Source organism: Triticum urartu, chromosome 1A (genome assembly GCF_056163025.1).
Source record: "Triticum urartu cultivar PI428250 chromosome 1A, HENAU_Tu73, whole genome shotgun sequence".
NCBI classification, from domain to species: domain Eukaryota; kingdom Viridiplantae; phylum Streptophyta; class Magnoliopsida; order Poales; family Poaceae; genus Triticum; species Triticum urartu.
Window position 1 is genome coordinate 538,872,628 of NC_141873.1, and position 26,806 is coordinate 538,899,433.

Consider the following 26,806-nt stretch of genomic DNA (forward strand, 5'->3'; position numbering starts at 1 on the left):
GCATGTTAGTAGGTGATGGCATGTAGCAAACACAATATTGCCTGTATACCTGGCCATGGGATACCCAGCCCGACTGGCTCGACCCGACTCGACTCGAAAAAGCCTGCCCTAACCTGGCCTGGTCTTGCCTGCGGGCTGGGCCTGGCCCTGAGTTTTGAGCCCAAAGCACACGTTGGGTCGGGCCTATGCTTGGCATTTTCAAATTTTAGGAAGGGGCCCGGCCCGACATCCAAGGCCTGGCGGGCTTTATCATTGTCGGGCCGGGCTTGGGCCTAAAAACAGGCCCAACGGCCGGCCCAGGCTCAAGCCTAGGTTTTTTGCCTCAAGCTTTGTTAGGCTTGGCCTGAAGCCCGGCCCGGCCCAGCAGATGTCCAGGTATAATTGCCTGTAGTCTCGCATATTTTTTACGAAAACAATAATGCTCACATGTGTGGACGTTTGCATCTCGCTCACACGCGTGGATCCATGTTCGTTTGTGGGTGCATGAATCTTGGCATGTTTGTGGTGCCACGTAGGACTGAGCTGGTGTGTAGGCATTCACTCGGTCGCCTACACGTTCGTTTCACCACACGGAGGGGCCGGTGTGGGCGTTTAGCAGTTCGCCCACACACCAGTTTTTACTCACGCACAAGGGCTGGTGTGTGGGCATTTGCCATCTCGCCCACACGTCCGTCTTCTCTCCCACACCCAAGCTGCCAGTTACCATGCGTTTTGCAGTGTACATGGAAACTGCCCTAGTATGCTTGTAAGTAGATGGCAACTCTCTCTTTTTTACCCAAACATGCCAGTTGCCATGTGTTTTGCAGGGTACATGGCAACTGCCCCAGTGTGCTTCTAAGTAGATGGCAACTCTCTTTTTTACCCGAGCATATTGTTTTGCCATGTCTCTTTGTAGCACTACGCGGCAACTGCCTAGTGTTAGTAGGTGGCAACTCCTAAGGTTTTCAAATCATGGCAATTGTAATAAATTAGATCATATATGGCAACTGCCTAGTGTTAGTAGATGGCAACCTCTAAAGTTTCCAAATTATGGCAACTATAATAAACCAGACCATACATGGCAATAACTGCAGTTGTCCAAAATGGCATCTGTCACTTGACCTGTGATGGCAACTGCAGTTGAGCAACCATGGCAACTGTAGTTCAGCGACATGGCAACTGTAGTTAAACGGACATTGAAGAGGGTCCGGACCATGACAACTGCGGGGACGCATGGTGACTGTCACGCGGGGCGTGCGGAACCGTGAGGTAGGTGGTTGAGAGAGGTCGTGTGGGCTTATGCATTTTGCCCACACGTAGGCATGTGAGAGACCGCAAGAAAAAAAAACGAGGCGTGTGGGCGCTAATTGTTTTACCCACACGTAGGTGTGTAAACTGGTTCTCTTAGACATCACATAAAACGTGTGGACAGACCGTTATCGTCGTCCATTTTTTATCAGCTCTATCAAAACTCGAGATTCGAGATGCAATGAGACTGGGACACGTTGATCAAGCAGGTGACTCCTACACTTGTTTACTCGGATCTGTTCATCTCCTACTTGGCCTTGGGCACTGGCATCCGCATGTGCTGTATGCCTGTATCGAATCAGCAGCTAGCTCCTGATATGGGTGAGCGATCCAGCTTCGCGAAGCTACGGACGCGTCACAGCGCGTGTCCTCTCTACGTGGCGGCCATGGACGTGCTCCGGCGCGCGACGTGTCCCCGGGTCTGTCCGTGGCCGCAGCCTATATATATAGCTGCTACCACGCTCTAGGCCAGTCAGTCGATCGAAGCCAAGTCGAGCAATAGCCAAAGTGATCTCTTGTTTTTACACTTCGTCGAGAGCAAGTCAGAAGTAGTAGTGCTAGTTTGTTTGATCCAGTTCAGTTGAGAGAGAGATGGCGTCCAACCAGAACCAGGCGAGCTACCGCGCCGGCGAGGCCAAGGGCCACACCCAGGTACGTACTCCTACTTCTGTGGACGGTCTCCGACGAGTTGCCGCGTGTGCCTGCGCCGTGTCTGAGATGGGATGTGACCGTGCTGTTTGCATTGCAGGAGAAGGCTGGGCAAGTGATGGGCGCGGCCGAGGACAAGGCCTACGAGGCCAAGGACCGGGTGGCGGCTCTGGCGGGCCACTCCTCCGGACAGGGGCAGGGCGCCACGGAGGCCACCAAGCACAAGGCCGGCGAGGCCACCGACAAGGCGTCCCAGACGGCGCAGGCGGCCAAGGACAGGGCTGCCGGGACGGCGCAGACAGCCAAGGACAAGGCCTCCGAGACCGCGCAGGCCGCCAAGGACCGCACCGTGGAGAGCAAGGACCAGACCGGCAGCTTCCTCGGCGAGAAGACGGAGATGGCCAAGCAGAAGGCAGCGGAGACCGCCGAGGCGGCCAGGCAGAAGGTGGCGGAGACCGTGCAGTACACGCAGGAAAGGACCTACGACGCGGCGCAGTACGCCAAGGAGTCCGCCGTCGCCAGCAAGGACAACACCGGCAGCGTCCTCCAGCAGGCCGGCGAGACGGTGGTGAATGCCGTGGTGGGCGCCAAGGATGCCGTGGCCAACACGCTGGGCATGGGCACAGATGGCACCAACACCAACACCAGCGCCGCCACCAAGGACACCACCACCCGCACCTCAGAGGAGATCGTCAGGGATCACCATTAGACGCATGAGCTCAATTTGCTTTCTTTCCTTCTCTTGACAAACGTATTTGGTCGCAACTTTGATTTTGTAATGTATCTCCTTTGTGTTTGTCATTTCAAGTTAGTACGATGTAACAATAATAATACTCTCTTCATTTTAAATTACTCGTCACAAAAGTGAATGTATCTAAAACTAAAATACATCTAGATACATTCATACTTACATACATTCATATAAGTAATTCGGAACGAAGGAACTAGTTTGGAATTAAGCTTATACACGTGGCAGGGTATACTATAGTTTGTGCATGTGACACCTCCCCTCATTCACCCGCCAAAAAGAAAATACCTCCCCTCATTTTGTTCCGATGAACCGAGTGAGCAGACATGCCTCATCCAAGGATGATCCACTGGCGTCTGCAGGGCCACAAATCTTCGAAACTAGATGATACTTTGCCCATTGTTGCGGTTATTTTATTAAAAAAATACGTAAATGGTTGTTAAAAATAACTAAATCTAATAAAAAATATGCTTGAAAAATAATAAAACAAAGTTTCTAAAAATTGAATATAAACTATTTTACTGTTAAGAAATATCATTTCGAACAAAAATGTGAAGGATGACTAACATGATATATGATGTGACAGTGTTACATGCATAGACTAATGTAAAATAATTGTAATTTATAAGTTTGATATGTGGCAGATTTTGCATGGTTCAATGGGAGAGAAGATTTAAAATGACCTTAATGAAGATGTTCTCTTATGTTATGTGATAGATTTTGCAAGGCTTAGTAAAAGAAGACTTAAATACATGACTAAATTATGCATGGCTTACTGAAAAATAAGACTTTAATACATGACCTTAATGAAAACGTTGAGGTGGCCACTTTGTTCATGGGCCCAATGTTCTAAATTCATTAACAATGATTCTTCGAGCAGCAAGGAACAAACACCATTTAGGTAAATCACTCTTGAGCTATTTCTTTTATTAAGGTAATGAACAAATCTTTGTTTTTGTTTTTGCCATCGTTTTTTGAGTCTCTTGCAATATATATTTCTTTTGAAGTGTCTCCTATCTGCATTAATATGTACAGTCCAATGGTATATGCCCCTATGTTTCATCCAGATTTCTTTTGAAATGCCTCCTATGTACGTTAATATGTACAATGCAATGGTTTATGCCTCTATGTTTCATCCAAATTTCTTTTGAAGTGCCTCCTATTTGAGCGTATGTTTTAGTGAGAAGCATAATTTGTGAATTTAAAATATGAAATTTGGTCATCGGAATGGGAGCGTTCTAATTTGCCACCTCATTTTTCCAGTAATATAAAATGAATTTACAATTGAATAAACCATGAATTCTTTTGTTTGCTTTTTGATCTACACTAATTGGGGGTTGGAGTACTTGATGTATGCGTTGTATTATTGATGTGGTCATAACCAAGCAACCATAAATATTTTTTTTGATTTCGTTGGGATGAAGATACTTCTATGTGACAATCATATGTTTACTAATACATAGTGGGGTTTCGGAAACTGATGGTTACTTTTATTTCTTGGCAACAAATTACTTTGATTCCAGGAACTGTTGGATTACAAGTCCCCATGTTTATTTGGATTTCTAGAGTTTTGACAAAGCCACAATAAGTACTGGTTGGTCATACTTTGTCAAAACAACAAAGATTGAAAAAAATTCGGATGTGTCTTCAGCTTCGACACTACTGACGGCAAGCTGTCGATAGGCTTTGAAAATGTTGATCAAGGGTTGATAATTCTGTTGTCCATGGAAAACACATCATATTTTTCAACCGACTAAACAAATTACTCACATCAGGTTCATATGATGTGCCATGTGAAGTGTTGAATGACGAGACGATCAAGTGAAGCTATCTAACAGTAAGCTTATGTGAAACTGTATAAGTTCTTTATCTCGCCGCTATGGCTTGTTGTTGCTATGTAATAAGTATGGTGTTTGTATCTAACTTGATGTGGATCAATCGATTTTACTCACTTTAGAATAAAAAATATATATTTAATTTTCTCATGAAATTCCAAATGAGTAGTTCTATTAACAAAATATGTCCTACTTGCCTTGCATTTGGTACATTTGATTGCCTTGCATTTTGCCATGACTTCAACGAAAAGATCTTATACCAAGTAGCAGCAATACTCTGTTTTTGGCATATCCTTACTATGAGCACTTTGTTTAGGCGATGCCATTACACTTTCGACCAGACGCACAAGTTAGAGCATCTACAACCATGATTGGCAAATTCGGCCTTTCAAACACCCGCGGACGCGAGTACTGACCATGCACCCCTCAAATAATGTAATCCACACCCGGACACCTCGATTATCATATCTCAAAACCATATAAACTCATGCAATTACGTCGATGGACACACATTGTCCGACCACTCCATCACTACTAACTAAACATGCCATCAGACTACCAAAATTGGGCATGTTTGGCTATTGCGGAGTTCATCCTTGGCTGCCCCTGCTCTTCCCGACGTCCTTGTCGTCCTTCTCGCGGAAGCATTAGTCAAAGACATAGTACAAATCAAGCCGAATCTGCTTGTCGCCGGAGCTGTCCTCGCCAGAGCTGTCTGCCTTCGTCTGGACTTCGACCAAAATAGATCTCACTTAGAAAAATGAGCAGAGTATGTGGCCGCACTTCGACGTCATCATCATAATGGGAGTAGTGTCCACTTGTGGTAATCTAGGCATCGCATGTGTGCATACTCCGTATTTTTTTACCAGCTCTATCAAAACTCGAGATTAGAGATGCAATGAGAGTGGGACACGTTGATCAAGTAGATGAGTCCTACACTTGCTTTACTCGCACTTGTTCATCTCCTACTTGGCCTTGGGCACTGGCATCCGCATATGCTGCATCGAATCAGCAGCTAGCTCGTGATATCCACCACTCGCTTAATAGAACAAAGTTTATTATCGGTAATGGTAACATCACTCGTTTCTGGGAGGACACTTAGCTTGGTGAAACGTCGTTGGCGCTTCAGTATCCGTCCCTGTATCATATTGTTCAGCGACGTGATGCTCTGGTTGCAACGATCATGCAGTCCATTCCCCTTAATGTTCAGTTTAGGAGGGTGCTCATTGGCGACCGGTGGGAAGCATGGCTTCATCTGGTGAGTAGACTGATGGAGGTTCGGCTAGCTCATCAGTCCGATCAGTTGTGTTGGAAGCTTACTAGGTCTGGAGATTTCACAGTCAAGTCGATGTATATCGATGTCATCAACTCTAGTGTTATTCCTAGTTCCAAACATGTTTGAAAAGTCAAGGTTCCTTTGAAAATTAAAGTGTTTATGTGGTTTGTACATAAACAAGTCATTTTAACAAAGGATAATTTGGTTAAGTGCAACTGGACAGGATCTACTAGGTGTAGTTTCTGTGATCGGGACGAAACTATCAAGCACCTTTTCTTTGATTGCCCATTGGCGAGAGTGTTATGGCACACGGTGCAAATTGCTTTTAACATTACTCCTCTGAATTCGGTCAGTTTGTTATTTGGAACGTGGCTTGTTGGGATAGAGTCCAAAACAACTAGACATATTCGCGTAGGAGTTTGTGCGTTGTTATGGGCAATTTGAAACTGCAGAAATGATTTGGCTTTTAACAGAGCAACAACCTACGACGCGGCGCGGTACGCCGAGAAGTCCGCCGTTGCCGGCAAGGACAAGACCGCGGCAGCGTCCTCCAGCAGGCTGGCGAGACGGTGGTGAACGCCGTGGTGGGCGCCAAGGACGCCGTGGCCAACACGCTGGGAATGGGCGGAGACAACACCAACACCAACGGCAGCGCCGCCACCAAGGAGAAGATCGTCAGGGATCACCATTAGACGCATGAGCTCAAATTGCTTTCCTTTCCTTCTCTTGCCACACGCATTTGGTGTTCCAGTTTCATGATTTCCACGCGCACATTTTGGTCGTAACTTTGATTTTGTAATGTATCTTTGTGTTTGTCATTTCAAGTTCTAGTACGATGTAACAATAATAAAAGTTTGGAATTAAGCTTATACACGTGGCAGGGTATACTATAGTTTGTGTCATGTGACACCTCCCCTCATTTTGTTCTGATGAACCGAGTGAGCAGACATGCCTCATCCAAGGATGATCCGCTGGCGTCTGCAGGCCACAAATCATCGGAACTAATGATACTCCGTGCGTTGTTGCAGTAAGTTTATTAAAAATTGGGTAAATAGTTGCTAAAAATAACTAAATCTAATAAAAAAATATATGTTTGAAAATCAATAAAACGTAATTTCTAAAAATTGAGTATAAACTTTTTTACCGTTAAAAATATCATTTCGAACAGTAAGTTTATTAAAATTTGGGTAAATAGTTGCTAAAAATAACTAAATCTAATAAAAAGATATATGTTTGAAAATCAATAAAACAAAATTTCTAAAAATTGAGTATAAACTTTTTTACCGTTAAAAATATCATTTCGAACAAAAATGTGAAGGATGACAAATATGCATGTATGATGTGGCAGTGCTACATGCATAGACTAATGCAAAAATAATTATAATTTACAAGTTTGTTACATGGCAGATTTTGCATGGCTCAGTGAGAGAGAATATTAAAAATGGCCTTAATGGAGACGTTTCCTTATGTGATAGATTTTGCATGACTTAGTAAAAAGATGACTTAATTACATGACTAGATTTTGCATGGCTTAATGGAAAAAAGACTTAAATACACGACTTTAATGAAAACGTTGAGGTGGCCACTCTGCTTCATGAGCCAATGTTCTAAATTCATTATCAACGTTCTTCGAGCGGCAAGGAACAAACACCATTTAGGTAAATCACTCTTGAGCTATTTCTTTCATTGAGATAATGCAACAAATCTTCGTTTTTGTTTTCGCCGTCATTTTTGAGTCTCTTATAATATATATTTCTTTTGAAGTGCCTCCTATCTACATTAATATGTAGAGTGCAATGGTATATGCCCCTATGTTTCATTCAGATTTCTTTTGAAATGCCTCCTATTTGCATTAATATGTACAGTGCAAATGGTGTATGCCTCTATGTTTCATTCAGATTTCTTTTGGAGTGCCTCCTATTTGAGTGTATGTTTTAGTGAGAAGCCTAATTTGTGAATTTAAAATATGGAATTTGGTCACCCTAATGGGAATATTCTAATTTGTCACCTCATTTTTTCAGTAATATAAAATGAATATACAATTGAAGAAACCACGAATTCTTTTGTTTTCTTTTTGATCTACACTGATTGGGGTTGGAGTACTTGATGTATGTGTTGTATTATTCATGTGGTCATAACCAAAGAACCATAAATATTGTTTTTGATTTTCTTGGGATGAAGATACTTTTATGTGACAACCATATGTTTACTAATACATAGTGGGGTTTCGGAAACTGATGGTTACTTTCATTTCTTAACAACAAATTACTTTGATTCTAGGAACTGTTGGATTACAAGTCCCCATGTTTATTTGGATTCCTGAAGCTTTGACAAAGCCACAATAACTACTGGTTGGTCAGACGTTGTCAAAACAACAAAAATTGGAGAAAAAAAAATCGAACGTGTCTTCGGCTTCGACACTACTAACGGCAAACTATCGATAAGCTTTGGAAATGTTGGTCCAAGATTGATAATTTTGTTGTCCATGGAAAACATATCATATTTCTCAACTGACAAAACAAATTACTCACAACAGGTTCATATGATGTGTCATGTGAAGTGTTGAATGACGAGACGATCAAGTGAAGCTATCTAACAGTAAGCTTATGTGGAACTATATAAGTTCCTTATCTCGCTGCCGCTATGGTTTGTTGTTTCTATGTAATAAGTATGGTGTTTGTATCTAACTTGATGTGGATCAATCGACTTTACTCGCTTTTGGAATAAAATATATATTTACATTTCTCATGAAATTACAAATGAGTAGTTTTATTAACAAAATATGTCCTACTTGCCTTCCATTTGGTACATTTAATTGCCTTCCCCTTAGCCATGATTTCAACAAAAAGATCTTATACCAAGTAGCAACAATACTCTATTTTTGGTATATCCTTACTATGAGCACTTTGTTTAGGCGCTGCCATTACACTTTCTACCACGCACGCAAGTTAGAGCATCTACAACCGTGATTGGCAAATCCGGCTCCTCAAACGCCAGCGGACGCGTCCAAGCGCGTCTGCGGGCACTGACCAGGGACCCCTTAAATAATGTAATCCACATCCGGACACCTCAATTACCATATCTTAAATTCATACAAACTCATACAACTACGTCGATGGTGAAGGAAATATGCCCTAGAGGCAATAATAAAGTTATTATTTATTTCCTTATTTCATGATAAATGTTTATTATTCATGCTAGAATTGTATTAACCGGAAACATAATACAAGTGTGAATACATAGACAAACAGAGTGTCACTAGTATGCCTCTACTTGACTAGCTCGTTAATCAAAGATGGTTATGTTTCCTAACCATAGACATGTGTTGTCATTTGATTAACGGGATCACATCATTAGGAGAATGATGTGATTGACATGACCCATTCCATTAGCTTAGCACCCGATCGTTTAGTATGTTGCTATTGCTTTCTTCATGACTTATACATGTTCCTGTGACTATGAGATTATGCAACTCCCGTTTGTCGGAGGAACACTTTGTGTGCTACCAAACATCACAACGTAACTGGGTGATTATAAAGGAGCTCTACAGGTGTCTCCAAAGGTACATGTTGGGTTGGTGTATTTCGAGATTAGGATTTGTCACTCCGATTGTTGGAGAGGTATCTCTGGGCCCTCTCGGTAATGCACATCACATAAGCCTTGCAAGCATTGCAACTAATGAGTTAGTTGCGAGATGATGTATTACGAAACGAGTAAAAAGACTTGCCGGTAACGAGATTGAACTAGGTATTGAGATACCGACGATCGAATCTCGGGCAAGTAACATACCGATGACAAAGGGAACAACGTATGTTGTTATGCGGTCTGACCGATAAAGATCTTCGTAGAATATGTGGGAGCCAATATGAGCATCCAGGTTCCGCTATTGGTTATTGACCGGAGACGTGTCTCGGTCATGTCTACATTGTTCTCGAACCCGTAGGGTCCGCACGCTTAAGGTTTCGATGACAGTTATATTACGAGTTTATGAGTTTTGATGTACCGAAGGAGTTCGGAGTCCCGGATGAGATCGGGGACATGATGAGGAGTCTCGAAATGGTCGAGACGTAAAGATCGATATATTGGACGACTATATTCGGACATCGGAAAGGTTCCGAGTGGTTCGGGTATTTTTCGGAGTACCGGGGAGTTACGGGAATACGGGAGAAGAAGTATATGGGCCTTATTGGGCTTTAGGGGAGAGGGAGAGGCAGGCCGCGCGCCCCCCCAAGGCCTAGTCCGAATTGGACTAGGGGGAGGGGCTGCGCCCCCTCCTTCCTTCTCTTCCCTCTTCCCCTTCCTTGTCTCCTACTCCTACTACATGGAAGGACTCCTAGTTGGACTAGGAAAGGGGGAATCCTACTCCCGGTGGGAGTAGGACTCCCCTAGGGCGCGCCATAGAGAGGGCCGGCCCTCCCCTCCTCCACTCCTTTATATACGGGGGCAGGGGGCACCCCATAGACACACAAGTTGATCCACGTGATCATATTCTTAGCCGTGTGCGGTGCCCCCTTCCACCATAATCCTCGATAATATTGTAGCAGTGCTTAGGCGAAGCCCTGCGACGGTAGTACATCAAGATCGTCACCACGCCGTCGTGCTGATGGAACTCTTCCCTGACACTTTGCTGGATCGGAGTCCGGGGATCGTCATCGAGCTGAACGTGTGCTAAAACTCGGAGGTGCCGTAGTTTCGGTGCTTGATCGGTCGGGCCGTGAAGACGTACGACTACATCAACCGCGTTGTGCTAACGCTTCCGCTGTCGGTCTACAAGGGTACGTAGATCACACTCTCCCCTCTCGTTGCAATGCATCACCATGATCTTGCGTGTGCGTAGGATTTTTTTTGAAATTACTACGTTCCCCAACAGATGGACACACATCGTCCGACCACTCCATCACTACTAACTAAAACATGCCATCGAACTACAAAAATTTGGCATGTTTGGCTATGGTGGAGTTCATCCACGGTTGCCCTTGCCCTTCCCGACCTTCTCGCGGAAGTACCAGTCAAAGACGCAGTACGATCGAGCCGGATCTGCTCGTCGCCGGAGCTGTCCTCACCGTCACTGTCCGCCTTCCCCTCTTTCGTTGGCAGTCCGGCCATGGCACGGACCACCCGATTCTGCTCTCGGGCGAGGATGTGGGTGTTCCTCCGCTTCCGTTTCTTCAAAATGTGGGCGCAGATGGCTTCCTCCTCTGCGGTCGCCCGTGCCGCCGCCATTTTCGCCGCGATACGGGCCTTGGCGGCCCTTATCCTACCCTGCCCATGAGGGCCGCCCGTTCCTGGTAGGACTCATAGTCTGCCCGACCGGTGATGGGGAAGGAGAGGGGTTCCAGTTGTCGGGACCGCGATGATCCAACCCTAGAAGACTTGAGCGCCCGTTGAGCAGACGCTATGGAGTTGCGGCAGACAGATCCGTCCTCGGTTGGGCGCTGTCCTCCGAGGAGCGTCGGAGTGCAATGCGGACTGCCATTGCCTCCTTCAACCTGCACGGGATGACACCCCAGTCGAGGGATCCAGACTGGTTAGAGTTAGATCTGCTGCCTGCCATGTCAGAGGTGAGCTCGGGTGGTGGAGGGGAGGGGAGTGAAGTGGTAAGTGGTAGGGTCAGGTCCGGTGAGCGGACAGGGACGAATATATGTGGGGTCGGATGGGCCAGCATGGGCTGGGTCCGACGTGACGGGTGTGCCCGGGCGCTCCCATATCCATCCCTGGGCTTGATATGAGTGGTGTCGGTCAGCTCGGACATTTGAGACCCGTTTGAGACGTCCGTGTGAATCGAAAAATCATGCCCGGTCAGTGATCGGGCGAATTGCCCAAACGTTTGAGGAGGGTTTGGCCGCCTGGCTGTAGATGCTCTTATTGATGCTGGATATACATACTTAGGTGGTGTTTGGTTCTCTAGTCCTAGGACTTTTTCTAGTTTCAACTAAAAAGTCCCTAGTCCCTAAAAAGTCCCTCCCTGTTTGTTTCTAGAGACTAAAAAGTCCCTAGTCCCTTCCTAGAGGTTATTAAATGACCATGTTGCCCCTAGTATATAAAAAATAACAATTAAACAACACCATGGGGTGGCGGGCCAATGGGTGCATGAAGGGGCATTGTTGAAAAAGTCCCAAAAATACTCTCCTTGAGAGTCTTCTTCATTTAGTCTCAAATGCCTAGTTTAGTCCCTAAAAAGTCCCTCCCGTTTGATAAAAAGTCTCTAAGAGGAACTTTTTCTAGTCCCTACATGAAAAAGTCCCTGGAAACAAACATCCCCTTAGCTTGGCTCAATGTTTAAGTATACTCCCTCCTTTCCGGTTTATAAGGCTCAATTCAAAAATCTCACCAACCAAGGTAGATGATAAGTGGTGGAATATTTTTTGTAGTTTGCAAAAGCACCCAATTAATGCTTTTTGTTTTCCTCAAAAAATTATGTTTACGAATGCATTAATTGCAATGCATGCATGCATAAAGTGCATGCATTGGTCAGTTTTCTCTTAATACTTGCATGCAATGATTTAATGCACCTTGAAGTCTGAACATGTGATGGGGAACAACCAAATTGAGCCTTATAAAATGGAAAAACTAAAATTTTGAGATAAACCATATAAACCGGAAAGGAAGGAGTACTTGACACACACCCTTAGTCAAAGCATTAGGACCGGGCACCGTGCGTCAAGGCCCGCTTTAAAGTTGTACTCGTACTAGGCGGTTATTTGGCATTGCGGTGGATCGATTGAAAGCGTTCCTATCTCTCGATCAGGTCCTCTCCAAAACGACGAAAGACTCGAGATACCTACGGCCGGCGGCGGTGCGCTCCAATCGCGCGATCCCTCATGGTACGTAAGTTGCAGCCGCGCCTGTTATTCATTCAATCAATCCGTACGTGCGTGCGTCTTTTTGCTTTTGTTGTGCGCAATTCACAATTTTTCTCCGAACGATCTCTCTTGTTTTGCCCTAATTTTCCCGTGTCGTTTCAGCAGAAAAGGCCCTCCTGCAATGACAGGATCAGCGCGCTCCCTGACGACGTCCTCCTCACCACCCTCCAATTCGTCGACCTGCGCACGGCCGTCAGGACCGGCGCCCTCGCGAGACGATGGAGGCACCTCCCTCGTCTGCTCTCCAGTCTCGTCATCAATGTCGCCACCTTGGCACCCCATCCCAAGGGTTTCTCCCCACCCCATCACACCGTGGACTGCATAATGAAGAGCTACACTGATTCCACGAGGTGGTTTCTGGCTGGAGAACGGAGCATCAAGAGCTTGTGCCTCGCCTTCTACCTGATCGACCCATACCTGCACACCATCGGCGACGCCCTTCTCAAGAGCAGCAGCACACCCCCCGAGAGTCTCGAGTTCACCATCCGGACGGAGCTGCATGCCGCCATGGTCAACTACGAGCAGCGTGCTCTACTCGGACGACGCTTCATGTCATTCGTTGGTGCTTGTCCCGTGGTTTTCAGCTGGGTAACCAGCCTCACCCTGCAGAATCTATGTTTCACTGCCTCAGACTTCCTGGCCCTCCTCCACACCTGCAGTCGACTCCAGCTCCTTTCCTTGACTCACTGTGGCTCTGGCACCAACTCGATCCTATCGGTAGACGCTCCCGACTCTTCACTTCTTGCTCTGGAAATCCGTGCTTGCTTCTACCACACGGTCGACCTGATCAGGGTTCCAAAACTTGAGCGGCTTCTTTGTGACCTCGATAATATGGCCGGAGCTTTCCCACCGTGCGATTTGGCTATGTTCCTTGTCTTCATGACATCAACCTCTCGATAATACATCTGTCTTACTACTACGAAAATCCAAGACAACTCTCACCCTCATTCGGTAACCTGAGAGATATTTATCTTGGACGTTTGGGTGTGCTTGGAATGGCATGGACTATTTTTGTCCTAGAAGCCGCGCCTCTCCTCAAGAAGCTCTCTATGGAGGTACATGGTACTATCTTTTCTTCTCTAAAATATAAAATTTTGGACACCCACAAAAGTATCCCCAACATACAAATCACACGCTATCTACTTTATATAGTATATAAATAAAATGAAAAATTGGCTAGTAAATTTTATGTATACACTACAAGAAATCAGTTAATCTATGACGGATTTCTGATGACGTTCTTGGGAACCGTCATGAAAACCGTCACAGATCAGCAAGAGACGGGCGACAGCCAAAACGGTAGCACCTTTATGACGGACACCGAGGTTCCGTCACGAATACTGTCATGGATTGATAGCTAGGCCTCACTTTTTTCATTGTTTATACACCATCCACACAGTCACGGGTGGTTCTTGTTGATGTGTTGTACGTGTTTTTTATTTGTCCCACATGTCAGTGTGGATGATTATATATAAAAACTAAAAGAAAGGAAGGGTGCGCTTGAATTTGGAGGGCGCCAGGAGGTTGCGCGCGAGGAGGATGCAGGGCGCGCCTAGAATTTCACTAGCGCGCGTTGGTAAAAATTTTGAGCCCACTAAATCCCATCTAAATCATTCACCGTATAAGACCTAACCCTAAGTCTCTGCCTCTCTTCCCCCATCTCTTTCTCCCTCCGCCGCCGCCGCCGCCCCCATCGTCTTCATCCCCATCCTCTCCCTCCTCTGCCTCCTCTAGATCTGGCGGCCCCTCCTTTCACCATCCCTTCCTCCACCTCATGGCTGCGCCCTCTCTCTCCCCCGGCCTCTCCCGTACCTCCTCTGCCTCCACTCCCACTCCTCCTCCACCATCCTCTACCTTTCCCGTCGGCCCCACACTCCTCTGCCCCCTCCTCCATAACGATGGCTAATCTGCAGCCTGTGTCGTAGATCACACGAGTTCGATGGCGGCACCAACCCCGACACTAGATTTGTCAGAGCAGAGCGGCTCTGCGGTGGCTGGTCTTGGGTGTGCTAGATCCGGCATGGAGCTAAACCCCGACACTAGATTTGTCACAGCAGAGCGGCTCTGCAGCGAACCCTAGTCTCCACTTGTTGCCGGCTCGGCGCATTGGACTGGAGGCCGATGAACACGGTCAATAAAGTAAGGACCAGGGCAGCTGCGGTGTGTCCGCACGACGGCAGATACACATCGTGAGTTTGATCCCTTCCCACGCCCACTTGTTATTTTTCTCAGCTATGGCCGGTTTATCTACATACGCTGGATCTAAATATAGAACCTGCTACTTTTGTATTCCTCGTATTTTGCATGGATGGTTACTGCTAGCATAACATGAAACGTTTTGACGTTCCTCTGGTAACATGCTTGTTAATTGATGTACTGGTGTTTGGTTGAGTGTGCAACGGAAGATACAAGACAGATGTGTGTTTGAATAACTAATGGTATAAGGTGTTCTGCAAAAAAGATTCACACCATAAACTTAAGTTGCTGGATATATCTGTATGTATACAGAAGCTCACATGTTGTGGTATATGCTTGTGATGTACTTGATTGTGCAGAAATTTACATCGTAAAGGTGTGTTTGATTTATTGTCAACTGGTGGTAGTTGGCCATCATGCAAGCCATCCATTCTCTGTAATTGTTTACAGAGTCCTATTGCAAGTTTTGTCTTCCAATCTATCATACATTGTCTTTGTTAATTATATATGTATCTTCATCGACATCATTAGTGAACAATCATTTTTCTGAGAATTGTATGTTCAATTGTGTATGAATGGTTAATTGTTGTGCTATATTTGGCTATAATTCAATTCATACTCAAAATGATAGGTCCAGAGCATATTTTCCTTTTCTCTTACTAAGAAATTTTTTGTGTTAATTGATATGTTGAATGGTACTTATACGGTGAATATTTCAATGGCTTGCGAATTTAAAGAGAATGTGAATGTAGTGCATATGTGAATTTTTTCATTGTAGTTGATGCTAAGTTTTTGAAATTTGTTTAAGGGCCATTATTTCAAGTCCATCACTCAATTTCATGTGTCCGCGTGGTGGATACTGTATGGTAGTCATGCCATCTTTTTTACTGATTTATGTCCTCAATGGTTGCTGTTGTACTTGGAGTTCTGTGATATTTTGTTGCTCTATCGCTCATAGGCCAACTTGATTATACTTTCAGTTCACGCACTTTTCTTTGGATTAACTTTTAAGCAATATCATGTTTATTCTTGTTTTATAGTAGATACTTCGTTATTCTCATTTGTAGGCATTGTAACATCTAAGAATTTAGGACAGCATGTAATTCATTTTTATGTTTGTTCTAATTCTCTTATTTTTACTACTATTTATTCATTATCTATAAATATCTAATGTTGTAAATATGCTGATATGATTTGGCTGTGGGCTACTGCCACTAGTTGTTTCTTTTCACACTTTAGATCAAATTTGTTGCACTACTTTGCATCCTAGGAGTGAATAAAATATATAACTTGATGACATTAGTAAGCTACTTCGTCTAGTTTACCTACTGGCTATAATATTTTTTAAAGTGACAAATGTTTCTTCATGTGGCAGATATTGATTTATGGGGAGCATTTTCTACAAGAGACATGTGTTCTGAAGACTTCGACATGGACAAGTGGATCTGCGACCACATGGCTATAGATTAGCATAGTGTTCTCAGAGACATACTTGTAAAACTTAACTTTTTTATTTCCTGTATAGGTGTATTTTGGGGTGTGTTTATGTAATTTTCATTTTTTTAATAATGTGAGCATATGTTTTCTGTCAAATTCTTATTGGCTTAAAATTTCCATTCTTATTGGATTAAAATTTCCATGCACGATGAAAGAGAGATGGACTAACTTTCTGGATCGAAAGTAGTGGGCCTACGCTGAAATTAATGGATGTAAATACTAATTGGGTCGATTATTACTATATGGGCTGCCACTCATGGACGTTGCTGAAATTTTACGGGCCAAAATATTTAGATGGCCCATTTCTACATGGGCCGCCATGTCAGATGCTGACGTGGCTGGAAAGTTAACGACGTCCTGAGCTTGTCCGTTAAGTGCCATCCATGACAGCCAAGATCCGTCATGGAGTGTACAGTGGTCAAATTATGACGCGATATACATGACGGATTCCAATTCCGTCATGGACACCCTTCCACGACAGTTCTACACAGGTCTGTGACGGACTTATTCCGTCATGGATTAACAAGATTCTTGTAGTGATATTATGAAAGCATGTTCTTGATAAATCTAACAATTTTCACCTAAGAATTTAAAAGGTATTTTAGTGTGATTTATTATGGAGAAGGTGTGCTTCTGTCTTTCTGAGTATGATTTTTTGCATGAAGCTATGTCGTCTGTCTTCCTTCGCCGCTATGGGCCCCCGCGAGACCAATGTATCCGGTGAAGCACCTAAATTTGAGCAGTACAACTTGAGTCTGCTGGAGATGAGCGGCTATGGACTTGGCAAAAACAGGCGGGTGCTGCAATACATCAGGCTCATCAGGCACCGTGCCGTCTGTTTGAAGAGAATTCACTTCCGTGAACAATGCCGATACACAAACTGCAAGGGTGCCCGATGCATATGTCAAGTCAATGAAGCACAAAGGAATCTATTAAACCAGGCACTCACTCTAGGATTCTCATCACCCATTGAGATAACCATAGAGCAGATGTTGGATGGCATCAGCTCGTGACACGATTTTGCGAGTGCCTAGTCTATGCACTTGTTCTGGTGGTTTTCTTTTGATGGCGTTGAATCATGGTTTAATTATTAGTGTAGGTCCCCTTATGTAAACGAACCCCTTTGATTTTTCATCCAAGTTTGCACTGAAACACGGTGTAAGTTTGCAAAATTTAGCTTCTACAGTACTCCCTCCATCCCGAATTATTTGTCGCAGAAGTGGATCGAAATGAATGTATCTAGAACCAAAAATACTTCTATTTTTTCCCATGCTCCCTTCCCATGCTTCCATCCATGCTCCCACTTCATCCTACAACTCTCTTTTTTTTCCTTTTTTCTTTCTAATCTAATCATCCCCCCTGATTTTAAGGGGAGGGGACCGGGCCTTATTTTGTTCCAATCAAATCAAGTCACATACGTGAGAGCACGGATGGGCACACGCGCAGAGAGCAGGCAAGTCTCGTCCAAGTAATTCGGGATAAAGAAAGTATTATTTGGTAGGTAGAATGCAACCTGCGACAGTATAATGTTGTGCTAAAGACCAAGCTACTGAAGGACTCAACCAGATCAATCATGTAAGAGCATCTCCAGTGGCTCATTTATCACGGCAGTACAACAAACACTAAAAATAATAAAAACTATATCCAGGTCCATAGACCATCTAGCGACGACTGTCATCATTGCTTCTTCACTGGAGCCGGACAAAACTTGTTGTAGTAGACAATCGGGAAGTCGTCGTGCTAAGGCCCCATAGGACCAACACACCAGAACAGTAACCGCTGCCGATGAAGAGTAGCGTATAACGTAAGAATCCAACCTGAAAACACACGAACATAGACGAACGACGAACATATCCGAGCAAATCCACCAAGAAAAGATCCGCCGGAGACGCACATCCACATGCCCACCAACGATGCTAGACGCATCACTGGAACGAGGCTAGGCGGAAAGAATCTTATTCCATCTTCAAAGAGCCGCCGCCGTCTCACCCTTCTGAGTAGGACACAAACCCTAGCAAATCTCGAAGACACATTTAAAAACGGAGCCCTTTCACCGGCAAGGGTCGGGATCCGCCGCGCTCCCATGACCTTAAGGCCAGTGGAGATGAGGCGTACTGGCGCCGATGCCGGTGGGAGGAAGAGGAACCCTAGTTGGGAAGTGCTTCGAGCAATATTCTGATATATTTTTTTAGAAAAGGAAGATGATCCCCGGCCTCTACATCTGGGAGATGTATGCAGCAACTTTATTAACTATTCATAACGACCTCATAAAGTAATACATCAATATGTTTGAAGTCGTCATCTTGACAACATCTGTCACTACTCCTATTCATTGATGAAGGGGTGCAGAAAATGTGGGTTGTATACCCAGACTTCTCACCTAGCCTAACATCTAAAACCGGAGGCCCCGACCCACATGCCGGGTCTGAGACACCAACAGGTCCGACACACTCATAGATCGTCGCCGCGGTATGTGAAATTCCTTCTTCACCTCCGGTGGTCTCCGCAGCCACATCTGCCGCGCCCTATCGCTTCTCCCATGTGCAACAGCACCTTGCCATTGCACGGGAATCCACCACCCGGCACCCGCCCCTCCATGTCTAACTTAGTACTCCCTTCATAAATTAATATAGAAGTGTTTAGATCATTAAAATAGTGCATTTTAGATTAGTTTACAGTACAGAGGGAGTAGAAAATTGAGAAGAGTATGTCCCCGGTGCCCCCTCTTCTACGTCATGATCGTAATATAATTAGCGGGATAGTTTCCACTTTCCCTTTGTGGTAGTCGAAGCATCGCATGTGTGCATAATTTTCTATCAGCTCTATCCGATCTCGAGAACAGAGATGAAATGAGGCTGGGACACGTTGATCAAACACAAGACTCCTACTTGGCCTTGGGCACTGGCCTCCGCATGTGCCGTATCAGCTAGCTCGTGATATGCAGGGCGATGGAGCTTCGCCAAGGTACGGACGCGTCACACCGCGTGTCCTTTCTACGTGGCGGCCATGGACGTGCTCCGGCGCGCGACGTGTCCCCGGCCTTGTCCCGTAGGTGCCGCCTATATAAACGCTACCGCGCCGGCGAGGCCAAGGGCCACACCCAGGTACGTAGTACGTCTTCTCCATGGATGCCGTCGAGAAAATGCTGCCGCGTGCGCCGCGTCTCAAACGTTGTGCTCGTCCGTGGTATTGATGTTTGCAGGAGAAGGCTGGGCAGGTGATGGGCGCGGCCAAGGACATGGCGTACGAGGCCAAGGACCGGGCGGCGGGCATGGCCGGGCACGCGTCCAGGCAGGGGCAGGGAACCACGGAGGCCACCAAGCACAAGGCCGGCGAGGCCACCGACAAGGCGTCTCAGACGGCGCAGGCGGCCAAGGACAAGGCTGCCAGCACGGCGCAGGCCGCCAAGGACCGCACCGTCGAGAGCAAGGACCAGACCGGCAGCTTCCTCGGCGAGAAGACGGAGATGGCAAAGCAGAAGGCGGCGGAGACCGCCGAGGCGGCCAGGCAGAAGGCGGCGGAGACCGCCGAGGCGGCCAGGCAGAAGGCGGCGGGGGCGGCGCAGTACACGCAGGACAGGACCTACGACGCGGCGCAGTACGCCAAGGAGTCCGCCGTCGCCGGCAAGGACAAGACCGGCAGCGTGCTCCAGCAGGCCTGCGAGACGGTGGTGAACGCCGTGGTGGGAGCCAAGGACGCCGTGGCCAACACGCTGGACATGGGCGGCGACAACAACACCAACGCCACCAAGGACACCACCACCGAGAAGATCACCAGGGATCACTAGATGCATGCGCTCGCGCTTAATTTGCTTTCGTTTCCTTCTCTTGATACACATTTTTCGTTCGACTTTCATGATTTCCGGACGCACATCTTGTTGTAAAACTGTGCTGCTCAGTGCCTGGCCTCTTGGGTCCGTATGAATGTCTGACGGGAGATGTATCTTTGTGTTCGTCAGACTTCTCTTTTCAAGTTCTATTATGCTGTAATCATAATACTAATAAAGATCTACTACTTTGTTCCGATGAACTGGGTGAGCAGACATGTCTCATCCAAGAACGATGCAGCAGCGGTCACATCAAATCGAGTCATTCTCGCGATGATATAACCCGTCAGAACGTCGGAACAAACACGTACGTACACACACGAGTCATTTTGACGATGATGCAACCTTCTTAATCTAGCTTCTCCCTCGTCAAATCAAGCCTCTGGCTTTTCCCAGTGCCATCACCAATCTTGATATTCATCTTGAGAATGTGTTCACTGGCGCTGGAATGAACTCATCTTCTTCAGGTTCAACAACATACTATATGCAATTCCTTTCGTACATGTTTTTCAAGCAGAATTATATGGTCTCCATAAGCAAGCAGTGTTTTTTGTATCTTCTCTGTTTCACCTACCATTGCGGAAGCATGCAACTCCAGGCTGATGGCCATTAAACCACCACTATTTAACTTCCTACACTAGTAAAACGCCCGTGCGTTGCTACGGACTATACTGTATATAAATAAATCAGAAAAATTATTGATATTGAATCTTATTTCTCTCTCATACACCAACCTCAAGGTTGACGGCAGGTTCCCGCAATCTAGTGTAGCATAAACATAGCCATATTGAAGGGCTATACTGTAATACACCAACATCAAGGTTGACGGCAGGTTTCCGCGATCTAGTGTAGCATAAACATGGCCATATTGTAGGGCTATACTGTATATAATAAAGGGGAATTGTTTTCACTGTATGTATGATACACTTTATGATACACTGTATGAAAAATGTAACAATGCGACAGTCCAGGCTCCCACAAATCCAAACCATATTGAGGAGAAAAATGTCTAAACTATGAACCCTGTTATCTCCAACACGCATACCCAACATAAAAACTCCACCCCATGACACACCCTTATGTTTTCCTGACGGACCCTCCCCTTCCGCTCGGTTTTCGCCGTAGTGAGACATTTCTCGCTGGAGCCCTCTCCTTCAAAACGGGATGACGCCCACCTCGCCTTCGCCATCGCAGCCTCTCTCCTTCACACCATACTTCCCCACAGAGGGATTGCATTTAGACGTCGAAAAAAATCGATGGCGAGGGAGTCATGGAGGAGGGGTAGAGAACGAACCGATGAAAGCCAAAAAAACCTGCGTACAATGTTCGCTCCGCCTGGGTCATAGAGGAGTCCCCCTGGTAGAGGAGTTTGGGGAGAAGAGGACGGCAACATGAGGACACGTCGGGAGGATCGCAAGGAAGGCGCGCTGGTAGAGGAGATCAGGGAGAAGAGGACGGCAGCGCGAGGACGTCGGGATTATCGCGAGGAGGGCAGGCGATGGGAGGATTGCGTTCACATACACGTTAATGGACCAGCCCAATGCTGTGATGTGATGATGTCAAAGGTGGGCGAAAAATAGGAGCGGTGGGATGAGGTGGAGTGAGGCGAGACTACCAACTAAGACATTAGTAGTAGAGATTACTGAGAGTTGGTATAACATACACTTATGGAAAATGTTAGGACGAATATTTGAGTAAGTGAATCTATCTTGTAAACTCCATTGTAGACCATGCATACACATAATTCTCCAGAAGAAGAACTGGTGCAGATTATTTGAAGGAGCTTGATATCCCATAGACCATAGTCCTCGTGTGTCTTGCATTGAAAGGAATAGGTATGTAAGATAGTTAGCTTGGAATGAAATAGATAATTAAATGGAAAAGAGAAGAACTGAAATGAGGTAGAACTTCCAGTAGGGTCACATTTCATTACTCAGACTAACCAAAAGTTTCAGAACCGAGTTTTTGGAGCTCTTTGTCTTTGAGGTCATCATTCTTTATAATCTAAAACGTGAACATTTGGTTGTTAAAGAACATTACGTGTTAAATATGACATGTTATAGCAAGCTTAATATCAGGACCACCTCTCATGGGCACAATCAACTCCCTAAAGCCTCTTTTTTTATCAGATGCATAATGCACATCACTTACCGAGGAAGATTTTAGCCTCTTCAACATAACAATTGGCATCCTTTGTCAAAGCTCACACCAAAATAACTGCACGTGTAATCATTCTACCCTTTGATTGATAGACTGAAAATAAGTACACAAAAGATAGGAGCTACTCACATTCAAACTTCTGCCACAAGCTCTTTGATGGTCATGCCCCTTCAACAAGTTCACACATAGTGCGTCAAAAAATAATATTCCTTCAACCAGCCCATACAGAATGCCTCAAATTGGCATGATAAAACAGATCCAGATTGCATTATTCATCGAAATGATAAAAAATGAAAACATCTCAAACCAATATGTATGTAGAACCTGAAATTATATCTTATGTATCAAAACGACTATACAACCTTCCAAAAAGCGAAGAAGGACCATACATAATACTGTAGGGGAACGTAGTAATTTCAAAAAAATTCCTACGCATACGCAAGATCATGGTGATGCATAGCAACGAGAGGGGAGAGTGTTGTCTACGTACCCTCGTAGACCGGAAGCGGAAGCGTTAGCACAACGCGGTTGATGTAGTCGTACGTCTTCACGGCCCGACCGATCAAGCACCGAAACTATGGAACCTCCGAGTTCTAGCACACGTTCAGCTCAATGACGATCCCCGGACTCCGATCCAGCAGAATGTTGGGGAAGAGTTCCGTCAGCACGACGACGTGGTGACGATCTTGATGTTCTACCGACGCAGGGCTTCGCCTAAGCACCGCTACAATATTATCGAGGATTATGGTGGAGGAGGGCACCGCACACGGCTAATAGATCTCAATGATCAATTGTTGTGTCTAGAGGTGCCCCCCTGCCCCCGTATATAAAGGAGCAAGGGGGAGGGGCGGCCGGCCAGGAGGAGGCGCGCCAGGGAGGAATCCTACTCCTACCGGGAGTAGGACTCCCTCCTTTCCTTGTCCAACTAGGAGAGGGGGCAGGAAGGGAGAGAGGAGAGAAAGGAAAGGGGGGCACCGCCCCTCCCTCCTTGTCCAATTCGGACCGGAGGGGGCACGCAGCCTGCCCTGGCCGCCCCTCCTCTGCTCCACTTTGGGCCCATGAGGCCCATTAATCCCCGGGGGGGTTCCGGTAACCCCCGGTACTCCGTTTTATATCCGATAACTCCCAGAACCATTCCTGTGTCCGAATATAGTCGTCCAATATATCAATCTTTATGTCTCGACTATTTCGAGACTCCTCGTTATGTCCGTGATCACATCCGGGACTCCGAACAACCTTCGGTACATCAAAATATATAAACTCATAATGAAACTGTCATCGTAACGTTAAGCGTGCGGACCTTACGGGTTCGAGAACAATGTAGACATGACCGAGACACGTCTCCGGTCAATAACCAATAGCGGAACCTGGATGCTCATATTGGCTCCTACATATTCTACGAAGATCTTTTATCGGTCAGACCGCATAACAACATACGTTGTTCCCTTTGTCATCGGTATGTTACTTGCCCGAGATTTGATCGTCGGTATCTCAATACCTAGTTCAATCTCGTTACCGGCAAGTCTCTTTACTCGTTCCGTAATACATCACCCCGCAACTAACTTATTAGTTGCAATGCTTGCAAGGCTTATGTGATGTGCATTACCGAGAGGGCCCAGAGATACCTCTCCGACAATCGGAGTGACAAATCCTAATCTCGAAATACGCCAACCCAACAAGTACCTTCGGAGACACCTGTAGAGCACCTTTATAATCACCCAGTTACATTGTGACGTTTGGTAGCACACAAAGTGTTCCTCCGGTAAACGGGAGTTGCATAATCTCATAGTCATAGGAACATGTATAAGTCATGAAGAAAGCAATAGCAACAAACTAAACGATCAAGTGCTAAGCTAACAAAATAGGTCAAGTCAATCACATCATTCTCCTAATGATGTGATCCCGTTAATCAAATGACAACTCATGTCTATGGTTAGGAAACATAACCATCTTTGATCAACGAGCTAGTCAAGTAGAGGCATACTAGTGACACTATGTTTGTCTATGTATTCACACATGTATTATGTTTCCGGTTAATACAATTCTAGCATGAATAACAAACATTTATCATGATATAAGGAAATAGATAATAACTTTATTATTGCCTCTAGGGCATATTTCCTTCAGTCTCCCACTTGCACTAGAGTCAATAATCTAGATTACACAGTAATGATTCTAACACCCATGGAGCCTTGGTGCTGATCATGTTTTGCTCGTGGAAGAGGCTTAGTCAGCGGGTCTGCAACATTCAGATCCGTATGTATCTTGCAAATTTCTATGTCTCCCACTTGGACTAAATCCCGAATAGAATTGAAGCGTCTCTTGATGTGCTTGGTTCTCTTTTGAAATCTGGATTCCTTTGCCAAGGTAATTGCACCAGTATTGTCACAAAAGATTTTCATTGGACCCGATGCACTAGGTATGACACCTAGATCGGATATGAACTCCTTCATCCAGACTCCTTCATTTGCTGCTTCCGAAGCAGCTATGTACTCTGCTTCACATGTAGATCCCTCCACGACGCTGTTGGAAATATGCCCTAGAGGCAATAATAAATTGGTTATTATTATATTTCCTTGTTCATGATAATCGTTTATTATCCATGCTAGAATTGTATTGATAGGAAACTCAGATACATGTGTGGATACATAGGCAACAACATGTCCCTAGTAAGCCTCTAGTTGACTAGCTCGTTAATCAATAGATGGTTACGGTTTCCTGACCATGGACATTGGATGTCGTTGATAACGGGATCACATCATTAGGAGAATGATGTGATGGACAAGACCCAATCCTAAGCCTAGCACAAAATCGTGTAGTTCGTTTGCTAAAGCTTTTCTAATGTCAAGTATCATTTCCTTAGACCATGAGATTGTGCAACTCCCGGATACCGTAGGAGTGCTTTGGGTGTGCCAAACGTCACAACGTAACTGGGTGGCTATAAAGGTACACTACAGGTATCTCCGAAAGTGTCTGTTGGGTTGGCACGAATCGAGACTGGGATTTGTCACTCCGTGTAAACGGAGAGGTATCTCTGGGCCCACTCGGTATGACATCATCATAATGTGCACAATGTGATCAAGGAGTTGATCACGGGATGATGTGTTACGGAACGAGTAAGGAGACTTGCCGGTAACGAGATTGAACAAGGTATCGGGATACCGACGATCGAATCTCGGTCAAGTATCGTACCACTGGACAAAGGGAATTGAATACGGGGTTGATTGAATCCTCGACATCGTGGTTCATCCGATGAGATGATCGTGGAGCATGTGGGAGCCAACATGGGTATCCAGATCCTGCTGTTGGTTATTGACCGGAGAGTTGTCTCGGCCATGTCTGCATGGCTCCCGAGCCCGTAGGGTCTACACACTTAAGGTTCGATGACGCTAGGGTTATAGGGAAAGTATGTACGCGGTTACAGAATGTTGTTCGGAGTCCCGGATGAGATCCCGGACATCACGAGGAGTTCCGAAATGGTCCGGATGTAAAGATTGATATGTAGGAAGTATGGTTTTGGCCACCGGAAGTGTTTTGGGCATCACTGGTAGTGTACCGGAACCACCGGAGGGGTCCGGGGGTCCACCGGGAGGGGCCACGGGCCCCGGAGGCATACATGGGCCTAGTGTGAGAAGGGACCAGCCCCTAGGTGGGCTGGGGCGCCTCCCCACCAAGGCCCATGCGCCTAGGGAGAAGAGGGGGGCAAACCCTAAGGGCAGATGGGCCCTAAGGCCCATGCCTGGTGTGCCTTCTTCTCCCCCCCACTTGGCCGTCACCCCAGATGGGGATTGGGGCTGCCGCCACCCCAAGGGTGGAAACCCTAGGTGGGGGCGCAGCCCTCCCTCTCCCCCTATATATAGTGGAGGCAAAGGGGCATCGCAACAGATGAAGTTCCTCCCATGTTGGCGCAGCCCTATCCCTCTCCCTCCTCGTCTCTCGTAGTGCTTGGCGAAGCCCTGCTGGAGTCCCGCGCTCCTCCACCACCACCACGTCATCGTGCTGCTGCTGGATGGAGTCTTCCCCAACCTCTCCTTCTCCCCTTGCTGGATCAAGGCGTAGGAGACGTCATCGGGCTGTACGTGTGTTGAACGCGGAGGTGCCATCCGTTCGGCACTAGGATCATCGGTGATTTGGATCACGACGAGTACGACTTCATCAACCCCGTTCACTTGAACGCTTCCGCTTAGCGATCTACAAGGGTATGTAGATGCACTCTCCTTCCCCTCGTTGCTAGATTACTCCATAGATTGATCTTGGTGATGCCTAGAAAATTTTAAATTTCTGCTACGATCCCCAACAGTGGCATCATGAGCTAGGTCTATGCGTAGTTTCTATGCACGAGTAGAACACAAAGCAGTTGTGGGCGTCGATTTTGTCAATTTACTTGCCGTTACTAGTCTTATCTTGATTCGGCGGCATCGTGGGATGAAGCGGCCCGGACCGACCTTACACGTACTCTTACGTGAGACT

At 46.0% G+C, this 26,806-nt stretch overlaps 2 protein-coding genes and 1 pseudogene across 2 annotated transcripts; all 3 read left to right on the forward strand.

Moving 5' to 3' along the window:
• The first annotated feature begins 1,757 nt into the window (after positions 1 to 1,757).
• On the forward strand, positions 1,758 to 2,784 carry LOC125537875 (uncharacterized). The gene is made up of 2 exons (XM_048701204.2): positions 1,758 to 1,938; positions 2,036 to 2,784. Exons 1-2 carry the CDS (start codon positions 1,879 to 1,881, stop codon positions 2,642 to 2,644), a joined length of 669 nt encoding a protein of 222 aa, XP_048557161.1. The 5' UTR covers positions 1,758 to 1,878; the 3' UTR covers positions 2,645 to 2,784.
• Positions 2,785 to 11,256: 8,472 nt separating this feature from the next.
• On the forward strand, positions 11,257 to 16,323 carry LOC147992378 (uncharacterized; annotated as a pseudogene).
• A 3,092-nt stretch (positions 16,324 to 19,415) lies between these two features.
• Positions 19,416 to 20,379, forward strand: LOC125537884 (uncharacterized). The gene has a single exon (XM_087529702.1). It carries the CDS (start codon positions 19,571 to 19,573, stop codon positions 20,135 to 20,137), a length of 567 nt encoding a protein of 188 aa, XP_087385828.1. The 5' UTR covers positions 19,416 to 19,570; the 3' UTR covers positions 20,138 to 20,379.
• Positions 20,380 to 26,806: the final 6,427 nt, after the last annotated feature.

What these genes read in the sequence shown, in the direction of transcription:
- LOC125537875 (XM_048701204.2), top strand. Translation starts at nt 1,879, where the DNA reads ATGGCGTCCAACCAGAACCAGGCGAGCTACCGCGCCGGCGAGGCCAAG. An exon ending in AGGCCAAGGGCCACACCCAG is followed by an intron (nt 1,939 to 2,035) that starts GTACGTACTCCT and finishes TTTGCATTGCAG; the next exon opens with GAGAAGGCTGGGCAAGTGAT.
- LOC125537884 (XM_087529702.1), top strand. Translation starts at nt 19,571, where the DNA reads ATGGGCGCGGCCAAGGACATGGCGTACGAGGCCAAGGACCGGGCGGCG.